The sequence below is a fragment of the Somniosus microcephalus genome, chromosome 12 (genome assembly GCF_052327205.1).
Source record: "Somniosus microcephalus isolate GS21.2 chromosome 12, FLI_Smic_1.0, whole genome shotgun sequence".
NCBI classification, from domain to species: Eukaryota; Metazoa; Chordata; class Chondrichthyes; order Squaliformes; family Somniosidae; genus Somniosus; species Somniosus microcephalus.
Window position 1 is genome coordinate 208,607,024 of NC_140998.1, and position 16,197 is coordinate 208,623,220.

The window sequence follows — 16,197 nt, forward strand, 5'->3', positions numbered from 1 at the left end:
TATTGCTTCAGTTGTACAAGGTATTGGTGAGACCGCACCTGGAATACTGCGTACAGTTTTGGTGTCCATACTTAAGAAAGGACATACTTGCTCTCGAGTCAGTACAAAGAAGGTTCACTCGGTTAATCCCGGGGATGAGGGGATGGACATATGAGGAGAGGTTGAGTAGATTGGGACTCTACTCATTGGAGTTCAGAAGAATGAGAGGCGATCTTATTGAAACATATAAGATTGTGAAGGGGTTGGATCGGGTGGATGCAGGGAAGATGTTCCAGATGATGGGTGAAACTAGAACTAGGGGGCATAGTCTTAGAATAAGGGGCTGCTCTTTCAAAACTGAGATGAGGAGGAACTACTTCACTCAGAGGGTGGTAGGTCCATGGAATATGCTGCCCCAAAAAGCTGTAGAAGCTACATCATTACATAAATTTAAAACAGAAATAGACAGTTTCCTAGAAGTAAAGGGAATTAAAGGTTACGGGGAGCGGGCAGGAATTTGGACATGAGTCTAGGTTCGGATCGGTCATAGCCCTATGGGTAGTGGAGCGGGCCCAGGGGCCGTGTAGCCTGATCCTGCTCCTATTTCGTGTGTCTAATTCTGTTAGATTCAGGAGATGGTTCTGTGATAGTGGATTGGCGGTTAGGATCAGATCAGCCATGATCTTATTGAATGGCGGAGCAGGCTCGAGAGGCCGATTGGCCTACTCCTGCTCCTATTTCTTATGTTCTTATGTTCTTATGACTGTGGCCCGAATATTTGCATACGACATGATACCGAGATGGGGGTTCCCGTTGCAAATAGATTCAGATCAAGGCACCCACTTTACGGGAAAGGTAATGAAAGAAGCTTGTAAGTTACGGGGAGTAAGACAGAAGTTCCACATCCCTTATCATCCGCAAAGCTCAGGCATGGTAGAGCGAATGGACAGAACCCTGAAAACAGCCTTAAGCAAGGCCATAGCTGAAACCGGACCGGGATGGGTGGATGGATGTCCTCCCGTGTATCCTGATGAGGCTGAGAGCCACCCCAAACAGGGTGACCGGACTGACACCATATGAACTCATGACTGGACGAGCAATGTGTCTGCCGGAAAGAGTAGCATCTGGTAGCGAGGGACTAGGACCCTAAAAAGATAAAATTAGGAAATACGTACAAACACTGGATAATCAATTGAAGGAGCTCAAGAAGTTAAAGAACAATAAGACATCAGAGATAAAAATACACAAAAGCAGGGGGCCTTGGCGCCCGTACCCAAGGTGGGCGAGCAGGTATTTGTTAAAATATTGCCAGAGAGATCGGGATTCTCACCTAGATGGACTGGAGCGTTTGAGGTTATCATTGTTGGTTTAAAATACTCCACAACACTTGTTTTTGTATTCAATGCCCCTATTTACAAAGCCAAGTATCCCATACACTTTCTTAACCACCTTATCAACTTGCCCTGCCACCTTCAAAGATTTGTGAATATACATCCCCAGGTCCCTCCCTCAAAACAGTACCAGTTAGATTAAACTGCCTCTCCATGTTATTTCTCCCAAAGCATCACTTCACACTTATCCACATTAAATTGCATTGGCCATGTGTCTGCCCATTTCACCAGTCTGTCCATGTCCTCCTGAAGTCTGCTATCCTGCTCACGATTTACAACGTTGCCAAGTTTTTATCGTCCACAAACTTTGAAATTGTACTCCCTATAGCCAGGTCCAGGTCAGTTATATACAACAAGAAAAGCAATGGTCCTTAATACCGACTGACCCCTGGGGGAACCCACTGAATACTTCCCTCCAGTCAGAAAAACATCCCTTCATATCTACTCTCTGCCTCCGATCACTTAGCCAATTATGAACTGTCGTCTCTTTAATGCCATATGCTTCTCACAGAAATCACAGAAACCCCACAGTGCAGATAGAGGCCACCCTATCCCCGTAACCCCACATATTTAATCCCCCTAACACTAAGGGTCAATTTTCTGAATGAGTCTATTATGAGGTACTTGATCAAATGCCTTTTGAAAGTCGATATATACAACATCTACTGCACCTTGATCAACCCTCGCTGTTATTTCATCAAAGAACTCAGTCAGGTTAGTCAGACACGATTCGCCTTTAACAAATCCATGCTGGCTGTTCCTCATTAACCCACGCTTCTCCAAGTGAGAATTAATCTTGTCCTTGACAATGGTCTCTATTAGTTTCCCCACCACTGACATTAGACTGATTGGCCTGTAGTTATCAGGTTTATCCCTCTCCCCGTTTTTGAACAAGGGTGTTTAACAGTTGCAATCCTCCAGTCCTCTGGCACCACTCCAATATCTAAGGAGGATTGAAAGATTGTGGTCGGAGCTTCTGCTATCTCCACCCTAGCTTCCCTCAGCAACCTAGGATACATCCCACCTGGAGGGGGTGACTTGTCATCTCCCCCTGGTTATTTTGCCAATTATCTTAACTCTGTGTCCTCTGGTTGCCAACCCTTCTGCTCATGGAAACAGTTCCTCTTTATTTACTCTACCACAACCCTTCCAATTTTGAACATCTCCATCAAATCTCCCCAATCCCAGCTTCTCCAGTCTTTCCACGTAACTGAAGTCCCTCAATCCTGGTGCCATTCTCGTCAATCTCTGTGCCCTCTCCAAGGGCTTGACATCCTTCAAGGTGCCGAGAATTGGGCACAATATTCCACCTGGGGCCTAACCAATGATTTATAAATTTAGCATACCTTCCAAGCTTTTGTACTCTATGCCTCTATTTATGAAGCCATGGATCCCGTATGCTTTATTAACAGTATTCTCAACTTGTCCTGCCACTTTCAAGATTTCTGTAAGTAAACTCCCAGGTGTCTCTGTTCCAGCACCACCTTAAAAATTGTATCATTTTGTTTATATTGCCTCTCATGTCTCCTTCCAAAATACATCACATAGAAACATAGAAGATAGGAGCAGGAGTAGGCCATTCGGCCCCTCGAGCCTGCTCCGCCATTCAATGAGATCATGGCTGATCATCCAAACTCAGTACCCTGTTCCTGCCTTCTCCCCATATCCCTTCATCCCTTTAGCCTTAAGAAATATATCTAACTCCTTCTTGAATATATTTAATGAATTGGCCTCTACTGCCTTCTGTGGCAGAGAATTCCACAGGTTCACCACTCTCTGGGTGAAGAAATTCCTCCTCATCTCTGTCCTAAATGGCTTACCCCTTATCCTTAGACTGTGACCCCTGGTTCTGGACTCCCCCGCCATCAGGAACATCCTTCCTGCATCGAGTCTGTCTAGTCCTGTTAGAATTTTATAAGTTTCAATGAGATCCCCTCTCATTCTTCTAAACTCTAGTGAGTATAAGCCCAATTGACCCAATCTCTCCTCATTCCTGCCATCCCAGGTATCAGTCTGGTGAATCTTCGCTGCGCTCCCTCCATGGCAAGAACATCCTTCCTCAGATAAGGTGACCAAAACTGCACACAATACTCAAGGTGTGGTCTCACCAAGGCCCTGTACAACTGCAGCAAGACATCCTTGCTTCTGTACTCGAATCCTCTCGCTATGAAGGCCAACATATCATTTGCCTTCTTAACCGCCTGCTGCACTTGCATGCTTACCTTCAGCAACTGGTGCACAAGGGCACCCAGGTCTCATTGCACTTCCCCTTTTCCCAATCTGTTGCCGTTCAGATAATAATCTGTCATCCTGTTTTTGCCACCAAAGTGGATAACCTCACATTTATCCACATTATACTGCATCTGCCATGCATCCGCCCAATCACCCAACCTGTCCAAATCATACTGGAGTTTCTCTGCATCCTCCTCACAGCACACACGCCCACCCAGCTTTGAGTCGTCTGCAAACTTGGAGATATTACATCTAGTTCCCTCATCTAGATCATTTATATATATTGTGAATAGCTGGGGTCCTAGCATCGATCCCTGCGGTACCCCACGAGTCACTGCCTGCCACTCGGAAAAAGACCCGTTTACTCCGACTCTTTGCTTCCTGACTGCCAACCAGTTCACTATCCAAGTCAGTTCTTCACCCCCAATCCCATGTGCTTTAACTTTGCATGCCGATCTCTTATGCGGGACCTTATTGAAAGTCTAAATACACCACATCCACTGGTTCTCCCTCATCTATTCTACCAGTTACATTCTCAAAAAATTCCAGATTAGTCAAGCACGATTTACCTTTTGTAAATCCATGTTGACTTTGTCCGATTCTGTCACTGTTTTCTGCTCTGCTATTACATCTTTTATAATGGACTCGAGCATTTTCCCCACTACCGATGTCAGGCTTACCGGTCTATAATTCCCCGTTTTCTCTCTACCACCTTTTTTAAATAGTGGGGTTACATTAGCTACCCTCCAATCCATGGGAACTATTCCAGAGTCCATAGAATTTTGGAAGATGACCAGCAATGCATCTACTATTTCTAGGGCCACTTCCTTAAGTACCCTAGGATGTAGATTATCAGGCCCTGGGGATTTATTGGCCTTCAATCCCGTCAATTTCCCTAACACCATTTCCTTACAAATACTGATTTCATTCAGTTCCTCCCTCTCATTAGACCCTGTGTTTCCCGAAATCTCTGGAAGGTTATTTGTGTCCTCCTTTATGAAGACAGAACCAATGTATGTATTTAATTGGTCAGCCATTTCTTTGTTCCCCATTATAAATTCCCCTGGTTCTAACTGCAAGGGACCTACGTTTGACTTCACCAATCTTTTTCTCTTCACATATCTATAGAAGCTTTTACAGTCAGTTTTTATGTTCCCTGCAAGCTTACTCTCATATTCTATTTTCCCCCTCTTAATTAATCCCTTGTCCTCCTTTGCTGAATCCTAAACTGCTCCCAGTCCTCAGTTTTGCTGCTTTTTCTGGCCAATTTATATGTCCTCTCCTTGGATCTTATGCTATCCCTAACTTCCCTTGTTAGCCACGTTTGAGTCACCTTTTTTGTTTTATTGTTATGCCAAACAGGGATGAACAAATTCTGTAGTTCATCTATGCGATCTTTAAATGTTTGCCATTGCCTATCCACCGGTAACCGTTTAAGTAACGTTCCCCAATCCATCCTAGCCAACTCGTGCCTCATACCATCGTCGTTTCCTTTATTTAAATTCAGGACCCTAGACTCAGTCAACTACGTCACTCTCCATCTTAATGAAGAATTCTATCATATTATGATCACTCCTCCCCAAGGGGCCTCGCACAACAACATTGCTAATTAATCCTTTCTCATTACATAATACCCAGTCTAAGATGGCCTGATCTCTAGTTGGTTCCTCGACATATTGGTCCAGTAAACCATCCTGTATCCTCTAGGAATTCCTCCTCCACAGTATTGTTACTGATTTGGTTAGCCCAATCTATATGTAGATTAAAGTCACCCATGATAACTGCTGTGCCCTTATTGCACGTGTCTCTAATTTCCCATTTAATGCCAGCCCCAACCTCAGCATTACTATTTGGGGGTCTGTATACAACTCCCACTAACGTTTTCTGCCCCTTGGTATTTCTCATCTCTACCCATACAGATTCCACATCATCAGAGCTAATATCCTTCCTTACAATTGTGTTAATAGAGTCATAGAGTTATACAGCACAGAAAGAGGCCCTTCGGCCCATCACGTCCGCGCCGGCCATCAAGCCCTGTCTAATCTAATCCCATTTTCCAGCACTTGGTCCGTAGCCTTGTATGCTATGGCGTTTCAAGTGCTCATCTAAATGCTTCTTGAATGTTGTGAGGGTTCCTGCCTCTACCACACTTTCAGGCAGTGAGTTCCAGATTCCAACCACCCTCTGGGTGAAAAAGTTTTTCCTCAAATCCCCTCTAAACCTCCTGCCCCTTACCTTGAAACTATGCCCCCTGGTTATTGACCCCTCTACTAAGGGGAAAAGTTCCTTACTATCTACCCTATCTATGCCCCTCATAATTTTGTACACCTCAATCAGGTCCCCCCTCAGCCTTCTCTGCTCCAAGGAAAACAACCCCAGCCTGTCCAGTCTTTCTTCATAGCTGAAGCGCTCCAGCCCAGGTAACATCCTGGTAAATCTCCTCTGCACCCTCTCCAAAGCAATCACATCCTTCCTATAGTGTGGTGACCAGAACTGCACACAGTACTCCAGCTGTGGCCTTACCAGCGTTTTGTACAGCTCCATCATAACCTCCCTGCTCTTATATTCTATGCCTCGGCTAATGAAGGCAAGTATCCCATATGCCTTTTTAACCACCTTATCCACCTGTTCTGCTGCCTTCAGGGATCTATGTACATGCACACCAAGGTCCCTCTGATCCTCTGTCTTTCCTAGGGTCTTACCATTCATTGTGTATTCCCTTGCCTTGTTAGTCCCTCCAAAATGCATCACCTCACACTTTTCAGGGTTAAATTCCATTTGCCACTGTTCCGCCGATCTGACCAACCCATATATATCTTCCTGTAGTCTGAGGCTTCCCTCCTCGCTATTTACCACCCCACCAATTTTCATGTCATCTGCGAACTTACTGATCATACCCTTTATTCACATCCAAATCATTAATGTAGACCACAAACAGCAAGGGACCCAGCACCGATCCCTGCGGTGCCCCACTGGACACAGGCTTCCAGTCACAAGAAACAACCTTCCACCATCACCCTCTGCCTTCTGCCACTGAGCCAGTTTTGGATCCAATGTGCCAAGGCACCCTGGATCCCATGGGCTCTTACCTTCCTGACCAGTCTCCTATGTGGGACTTTATCAAAAGCCTTACTGAAATCCATGTAAACCACATCCACTGCACTACCCTCATCCACGCACCTAGTCACCCCCTCGAAAAATTCAATCAAATTGGTCAGACATGATCTTCCCTTGACAAAGCCATGCTGTCTATCCCTAATTAATCCTTGCCTCTCCAAGTGGAGACTAATTCTGTCCCTCAGAATTTTTTCCAATAATTTCCCTACCACTGATGTTAGGCTCACTGGCCTATAATTCCCTGGTTTATCCCTACGACCCTTCTTGAATAATGGTACTATGTTAGCTGTTCTCCAGTCCTCTGGCACATCCCCTGTGGCCAGAGAGGTTCTGAAAATTTGTGTCAGAGCCCCTGCAATCTCCTCCTTTGCCTCATATAGTAGCCTGGGATACATCTCGTCCGGGCCTGGGGATTTATCCACTTTTAAGCCCACTAAAACCGCTAGTACCTCCTCCCTCTCGATGCTAATATGTTCAAGTATATCACAGTCCCCCTGCCCGATTTCTATGTCTACATCGTCCTTCTCCATAGTGAACACAGATGCAAAAAATTCATTTAAAACCCCACCTACATCATCTGGCTCTACACACAGCTTGCCACTTTGGCCCCTAATGGGCCCTACTCTTTCCCTAGTTATCCTCTTGCCCTTAATATACTTATAAAACACCTTAGGATTTTCCTTTATTTTGCTCGCCAGTGTTATTTCATGGCCCCTCCTCGCTCTCCTAATTTCTGTTTTAATATCCCCTGCACTTTTTATACTCCTCTAGGGCTTCCTCTGTCTTTCGTCCTTTGTATCTGCCAAAAGCCCCCCTTTTTTTCCTAATCCATTCTCGTATATCCCTTGACATCCAAGGTTTCCTGGGCTTGTTGGTCCCACCCTTGACCTTTACGGGAACATGTTGCCATTGTACTCTCTCAATTTCCTTTCTGAAAGACTCCCATTGCTCCGATGTGGATTTTCCTTCAAGTAGCTGATCCCAGTCCACTTTGGCCAGATCCTGCCTTATCATATTAAAATCGGCCTTCCCCCAATTTAGAACCTTTATTTCCGGTCCATCCTTGTCCTTTTCCATGGGTACCTTAAATCTCACTGAATTATGGTCACTGTCACCAAAGTGCTCACCTACTAACACTTCTACCACTTGCCCGGCCACATTCCCCAGAATTAGGTTCAATACCGCCCCCTCTCTTGTAGGACTTTCTACATGCTGGCTCAAAAAGCTCTCCTGGATGCACTTTAAGAATTCTGCACCCTCTAAGCCTTTCACACTCTGACTATCACAGTTAATATTGGGGAAGTTGAAATCCCCCACTATTATTACCTTATTATTTGCACATTTCCCTGAGATTTGCCTACATATCTGTTCCTCTATCTCCCCCTGGCTGTTTACACTCCTAGCAAAGTGCTAGCCCCCTTTTTGTTTTTAAGTTCAACCCATATGGCCTCATTAGAGGAACCTGTTAATATATCATCCCTCCTCACAGCAGTAATTGACTCCTTAATTAATATTGTGACACCCCCTCCTCTTTTACACCCCCCTCTGTCTCGCCTGAAGATTCTATACCCCGGAATATTGAGCTGCCAGTCTTGCCCCTCCCTCAACCATGTCTCCGTGATAGCAACAATATCGTACTCCCATGTGTTCATCAACAACTTCAGTTCATCCACCTTATTCGTAAGACTCCTTGCATTAAAATAAATGCCATCCAGCCTTGCCCTACTCCCTTGTGCTGTTACATATTTGCTCTGCCTTCCAGTCTGACTTGTTTTTTCCTCTATATTTGGCTGTACATCACCCCCTATTATAGCTCCACTCTGTATCCCATCCCCCTGCCAAGTTAGTTTAAACACCCCCGAACAGTGCTAGCAAACCTCCCCGCAAGGATATTTGTCTCGTTCTGGTTCAGGTGCAACCCGTCCGACTTGTACAAGTCCCACCTTCCCCAGAAGCAGGCCCAGTGATCCAGGAAACTAAAGCCCTCCCTCCTGCACCAACTCTTTAGCCACGCATTCATCTGCTCTATCCTCCTATTCCTATACTCACTAGCACGTGGCACCGGGAGTAATCCAGAGATTACAACCTTTGAGGTCCTGCTCTTTAATCTGCTACCTAGCTCCCTAAATTTTTGCTGCAGGACCTCATCCCTCTTCCTACCCATGTCATTGGTCCCAATGTGAACCACGACCTCTGACTGTTCACCCTCCCCCTTCAGAATGCCCTGCAGCCGTTCTCCTCTTTAACCAGCAATGCTACCCCACCTCCTTTTCCTTTTTGCCTGTCCTTCCTGAATATTGAATACCCCTGGATGTTGAATTCCCAGCCTTGGTCACCCTGGAGCCATGTCTCCGTAATTCCAATTACACCATATCCGTTTACATCTATTTGCGCAGCTAAATCATCGACCTTATTATGAATGCTCCTCGCATTAAGACACAAAGCCTTCAGGCTTGTTTTTTTTAACACTCTTAGGGGGAGAAATTGGGTTGAGCCGCAAAAGGGGCGCCAAGCTCGCCTGGGCGCAGGATTTAGCGCAGCGATCGGAGCATTAGCGATCGCTGGAAATTCAGCTTGAGCACCCCAAGAGGGACACAGGGCGAGCCTCGAGGTGCTCCGCGTCCCTCTTAGGGCGTTGAAACTGAATATCGCAGCGGGGGATCAGGAGGCCGGGGACGGAGGTGCTGGCAGGCAGCCACCGGAAAAAGCGACCGCCCCAAACCTCCACCTTAACTTGCGCCTCTGCTGGCACAGCAAGGCCCTGTGAACTGGGCACGGGTAGCGAACAGCGCTACAGCGGCGTTCGCTACCAAATATCACGATCGGGGCGCTAATGGGGCGCTGCGCACACCGATGACGTCATCGGTGGCAGCGCAGCACAACAGGCTAATGCCACCATTAGCGCCCCCACTGAATATCGCGGGAGGCGCGGCCAGTGGCGCTACAGCCACTGACTGCCTCTTTAGGCGCTAACAGGTGGCGCTACACACCCAATTTCCAGGCCTTAGTCCTTTTAGAATTATTATTTACTGTAGCCCTGTTTGATTCACACCCTTGATTTCTCTGCCTTCCACTTTTGCTTTTCTCCTTCCTGTCTTTTGTTTCTATCCTTGCTTCCCTTTCCTCTGTCTCCCTGCACAGGTTCCCAACCCCCTGCCATTTTAATTTAAATCCTCCCCAACAGCACTAGCAAACACTCCCCCTGGGACATTGATCCCGGTTCTGCCCAGGTGCAAATCGTCCAGTTTTTACTGGTCCCACCTCACCCAGAACCGGTTCCAATGTCCCAGTAATTTGAAACCCTCCCCCTTGCACCATTCATGTTGTGTCTGTGTGTTGATAGAGACACTGAAGACAGGAGTTGGTTTCATAGATGTTTACTAAACAAAGTCTGGAGGGGAACTAACAGCTAACAGATACAACACAATATACAGGCTTATATAGCCCGAGTGGCCATTACCGGCATTACAGTACACATGGGGCTCTTAAAGGCACATACACTACAATTCCTCCCCTTTTAGCCAACCAGTACATAATATTTTAAGTAAATATTAATTACATGTTACAAGAAAAATAATCTACACATTGCTGCAGTTAATTAATTATAAGTCAGTCTCTCTGGAGGCTTCCTGACTCGGTCCGGATAACGCCTCGGTGGTGTAGCAGTTTCTGGTGGTGTAGTAGGTTCTTTTGGCAAGGCTGATTCGGCTTGAATGCCAGTGTTGGGTTCATCGGGTTCCAGTATCACCGGATCGGAGGTAGATATGGGTATCTCTACTTCATCGTTAGGCGTATAGAGTTGTGGTGTAGGTTGTCCCTTTTCGGATGACTCTATGATTTGGTCAGCATGGCGCCTTATTATGCTTTCTCCGATGTCCACGGTATACATCAGCGGTCCTAGTCGTGTGCAGATAGTTCAAGGCTGCCATTTCTCGGTACGGTAGTCCCGGGCCAAAACTTGGTGACCTATCTGGAAGGTTCTAGTTGGCCTTTCATTCATGCCTTGAAATTGCCGGTTCTCCACGTCCCTTCTGATGTTGGGCTTGATCAAATCCAGCCGGCATCTTAGGCTTCTATTGAAGAACATCATGGCGGGAGTTTGGTTTGTAACCATATGTGTTGCATTCCTGTATGCGAACAAGAAGTTATCCACCTTGTGCTGAAGTTTTATGTCTTCATTACCCATGGCCTTTATGGCCTTCTTGAAGGTCTGGACAAACCTTTCAGCCAATCCATTGGTGGCGGGATGGTATGGGGCGGACGTGTAGTGCTTAACCCCATTGTTTTTTAAGAACTTCCTGAATTCTTCGGACACAAATTGCGGTCCATTATCAGAACAGATCTGTTCCGGCAGCCCATTCCTGGCAAATATGGTCCTTAATACTGTGATGGTTTTTTCTGTGGTGGTGGAGGACATCTTTATTACCTCCGGCCACTTGGAGTGTGCATCAACCGCGATTAAGAACATTGAGTCCATAAATGGACCAGCAAAGTCGATGTGTACCCTTTGCCAGGGAGATGAGGGCCACTCCCATGGATGTAGAGGGGCTTGTGGTGGAGCGTTTTGGACCTTCTGGCATCCTAGGCAGCTCTTGGTCATTTCTTCGATGTCTCCATCGATACCTGGCCACCATACAAACGCCCTGGCTAGGTTCTTCATTTTCAATCCACCCAGATGCCCCTCGTGAAGCTCCTTTAGAACTTTATCCTGGAGTTTGGGTGGAATCACCACTCTGGATCCACGCATCAAGGTTCCTCGGCACACTGACAGCTGTTCTCTTCTTTGCGAGAATGCTGGCAACAGTGGTTCGCCATGTGCTGGCCATCCCTTCACTGTTAAATCGTAGACTCGTGAGAGAGTCGGGTCATTTCTAGTTTCCCTTTCAATGGCAGAATTTGTTACTGGTAGACATTCGACTATGGTAGAGTGGAAAATCTCCACTGGGTCTACGGTAGGTGCTTCTTCTACCGTTGGCAAAGGTAGGCGCGATAACCCATCAGCATTCCCATGCTGTTTTGATCCTTTCTATTCTATGTTGTATTGGTGTGCCCCTAGAAAAAGGGACCACCTCTGTAGCCTTTGCGCTGTCATAATGGGAACACCCTTTTTAGGGTTGAATATGGAGATGAGGGGTTGATGGTCAGTCAACAAGGTAAATTTTTGCCCGTGTAGGTAATGGTTGAATTTCTTCACTCCCCATACCAGGCTGAGTGCTTCCCTGTCGATTTGGGCATAGTTACGCTCAGCTGAGTTCAATGAGCGTGACGCAAAAGCTATCGGCCATTCCGAGCCATCAGGGAATGTATGCGATAATACTGCTCCTACGCTGTAAGGGGATGCATCGCATGCCAGTCTGATTGGCAGTGATGGGTTGTAATGAGCCAAAACTTCTTTGGACGTGATTAAGTCTTTGCATTTATGGAAGGCACGTTTACAGTCTTCGCTCCATTTCCAAATTACTCCTGTTTGTAGCAGTTCATTAAGAGGGTGTAGAAGAGTTGATAAGTTCGGTAAAAATTTATGATAGTAATTTATTAATCCCAGGAACGACCTTAATTGTGAAACATTTTCAGGTGCTGGGGCTTTTATGACCGCTTCAATTTTTTCAGGTGACTTATGCAACCCTTCCTTATTAATTATGTGGCCACAATATGATATCTGATTTTGGAAAAATTCGCACTTGGGGCAATTTGCTCGTAGGCCCCGTTCTCTCAGCCTAGTGAGCACCTGCTCCAAATTGGCAAGGTGCTCGTTGTCATTTTCTCCTGTTACAAGGATGTTGTCTAGGTAGCATTGAGTCCCCGGAATCCCTTGGAGGACTTGCTCCATTGCTCTTTGCCAGATAGCTGGAGCGGATGCTACTCCGAAAACCAGTCGATTGTACTGGTACAGACCTTTGTGTGTATTTATCGTGAGATATTTTTTTAGAGGCCTCTTCAACCTCCATCTGTAGATATGCCTGTGCCAAGTCAATTTTGGTGAAACGTTTCCCTCCGGATAGTGAGGCGAAAATATCTTCTACCCTCGGAAGAGGATACTGTACCGTGTGAAGGACCGGGTTTACAGTCACCTTGAAGTCTCCACAGATGCAAATTTTTCTCTGTTCTTCAGATTTATCATTATTCAATGCTTTCTTCATGACTGGAACGATGGGTGTTGCCCACTCGCTCCAATCTATTTTGGATAATACGCCTGCCTTTTCCAAATTCTCCAGCTCTGCCTCGACTGCTGGACGAATTGCGTATGGCACCGGCCTTGCCTTAAAAAACTTGGGAATTGCTGCATCTTCCCTTTTATTGAGGCGGTGATGCCTTTCAAAGTTCCTAGTTTCTCTTGAAACACTTCTTTGGCGTTGGCCAAGATGTCTTTTAATCGTTCAGGTATGACGTCATCATTGTTTTTTTTCTTACTGGTCACCGTCAGTGCCTGAATGGAGTGCCAGTCTAAACGTATTTTCCTGATCCATTCACGTCCCAACAGCGGTGGACCACCATCTTGTAGAATGTATAAATACAACTTTTGTATTTCCTTGCCGTTGTATACAACAGGCACCCTTATTTTTCCTTTGGGGTATACTTTCTGCCCCGTATATGTTTTCAAGATAATGGATGTGTCTTTTAAAGGTATATGCGGAAATAGCCGCTCGTAATCCCGTCGATTTATGACGGTCAGAGCTGATCCTGTATCTAGCTCCATTTTAACTGGGGACCCTGCTATCGTGAGGGTAACCCAAATGGTCTGGTAATCATCTTTGGCAATTACATTATGTAATTTGAGACAGCTTAGTCTCTTGTTTTCGGAGTCGCTATCGCTCTTCTGGTCTTCGGAGCTACTGTCCGTCATCATTTGTACCTTTCTGTACTTTTCTTAATTGATTTTTTTTTTCCTGTCTGTGGATTTTTTTGTCCAGATTGGCATACCCGTGCAATGTGTCCAATCTTTCCGCATTGCCTGCATGCTTTGTCCTTGAACCAGCAGTCCCTCTGGTGATGGGTGGATCTGCCACAGCGATAACATCTCTCGAAACCCTGTGTCATTTCATGGGTGCCGAAGTGCCGGACTTACCTGCAATTCGGCAGCACCTCAAGGACATCGATTCCTCTGGCGTCCAAAGTTGAAGAAAAACATGGAACCCTGTGTCTTTTGTTGTATCTCTGCAGCTCCTCTTGCGGCTGCTTCGTATGATACAGCCATACTGAAAGCCTTGTCCAGTGTTAAATCTTTTTCAGAAAGCAGCCTTTTCTGTGTTCCTTCACTTAGGAGACCGCAGATGAATTTGTCTCGAAGATAATCTGCTAGTCCTGCCCCGAATTGGCAGTGTTTTGATAGCTTTCTTAATTTGGTGAGGTAATCAGCGTTACTTTCATTCTTGTGTTGATTTCTCTTGAAGAATTTGAATCGTTCCGCTATCAGCAGCGGTGTTGGGTTTAAGTGCTCCTGTAGGGTATCAACAATTTCTTTAAAATTCTTGTCCTTTGGTTTGGCTGGAGTGATTAAATTTCGTAACAGCCCGTATGTTTTTGCGCCCATTAGATTTAGCAGTACTGAAGCTTTTTTTTCATCTTCTATTCCATTTGCGGTGCAATGTACCTCCACTCTTTCCACATATGTGGTCCAATCCTCTATCTCGTTATCAAAAGCATCAATATTGCCAGACTTAGGCATCCTAGAGAAGATATGGCGCTTCCCGCGCTTTTCTTTCTTTTCTGCAGAAAAGATATGGCGCTTCCCGCGCTTCCCCGCCGCTGCTGCCGATGACAAAGCTGTTTCCCGCGGTTTCCGTTCTTTCTATTTATTTATTTATTTACAGTTGGAGACTTGTTCCCGCCGGACTCTCTCTCTAGGTCTGAACGCCGACCTGTTTGCAGCGCCGGCCGTCTCCCGAGTGCTCCCTCCCCGTCTGTTACTGCTTGCCTCCGCTTTCGCTGCTTGGCCCAGCTGTAGAGCCAGCCGCTGGAGCCCCAGCCCGACGCCCAGGAAGGATTATTGCAGTACCTGCCACCAGCTTGGCTAGCTGGTGAAACCACAGCTTTTTCTTTTTCTTGATTTTTCTTCAACTTTGGACGCCAGAGGAATCGATGTCCTTGAGGTGCTGCCGAATTGCAGGTAAGTCCGTTTCCAATTCGTCGCCACTGTTGTGTCTGTGTGTTGATAGAGACACTGAAGACAGGAGTTGGTTTCATAGGTGTTTACTAAACAAAGTCTGGAGGGGAACTAACGGATACAACACAATATACAGGCTTATATAGCTCGAGTGGCCATTACCGGCATTACAGTACACATGGGGCTCTTAAAGGCACATACACTACAAATCACATTTCAGATTTACATTTATATAGCACATTTCACAACCTCAGGATGTCCCAAAGCGCTTCTCAGCCAATGAAGAGCTTTTGTTGTAAAGTAGGAAACATGGCAGAAAATTTGTACACAGCAAGCTCCCAAAAACAGCAATGAGATAAATCTGTTTTAAGTGTTGGTTCAGGGATAAATATTGGCCCAGGATACCAGCGAGGTCTCCCCTGCTCTTCTTCAAAATAGTGCTGTGGGATCTTTTATAACCGCTTGAGAGCAGACGGGGCCTCGGTTTAACGTCTCATCAGAAGAAAGGCACCTCCGACACTGCAGCGCCCCCTCAGTACCGCCCCTCTGACAGTACTGTGCTCCCTCAGTCAGTGCTGTGCTCCCTCAGTACTGCCTCTCCGACAGTGCGGCACTCCCTCAGTACTGCCCCTCCGACAGTGCGGCGCTCCCTCAGTACTGCACTGGGAGTGTCGGCCTAGATTATGTGCTCTACTTATTAGAGAGGAAATATACAGAGAGAAAAGCTACGAGAGGCAAAGTGAAACAGAATAACAATATTACTTTGAATCCATTGTAGAGCGTTACGGAGATCTTCAGTTTCGTGCGACACTTCGTAGATGAACAGAACACATGGAATCTCGGGATCTCCTCCAAATCAGGGACTGCCCATTTGTTTCAGAATGTATTCCTGTAATTTTCCTTGCCCGTAGCATTCCACTGGAATAAAACAGAACTTGTGCTGAAGCATTCATCGTTACACACAAGGAACACTTTATTCAGTATAAGCAATAATATGATTCTCCAGGACTAAAGGAGTAACGGGTCAATTAAATTTACTGCAGTAGGAACGTGATTTAGCGTCTTACCCTGTCTGACCCCCTCCCAACCACGCTCCTCACCATCCGACCACCCCATCCGGTCCTCATCTTCACCCACACCCAAACACCCCCCATCCTATCCAACCACTACCATCCCCCAGACCCAACCCCCACTCCTGGTCCAACCCAAACACCACCCCCGCCACCCTTCCATCCCGAGGCACTGGTAAGGGTGCAGAGAAGATTTACAAGGATACCAGAATTGCAAGGGTACACCTATCAGGAAGTCAATGGGAATCGGGGGGGAAAACTCTCCACTGGCTGGAGTCATACCTAGCACAAAGGAACATGGTTG

The 16,197-nt window shown here is 46.2% G+C and overlaps 1 protein-coding gene across 1 annotated transcript in view; it reads left to right on the plus strand.

Annotated features, from left to right (window-relative positions):
• LOC147109983 (uncharacterized) overlaps positions 1 to 15,773 on the plus strand; it is a gene marked incomplete at its 5' end in the record, with an annotated part of 144,256 nt that extends 128,483 nt beyond the window's left edge. The window contains one exon of the mRNA XM_086002450.1: positions 15,602 to 15,773. Within this exon, the coding sequence (XP_085858576.1) occupies positions 15,602 to 15,645 (44 nt within the window). The remainder of the gene's footprint in view (positions 1 to 15,601) is intronic.
• Between the last annotated feature and the right edge of the window lie 424 nt (positions 15,774 to 16,197).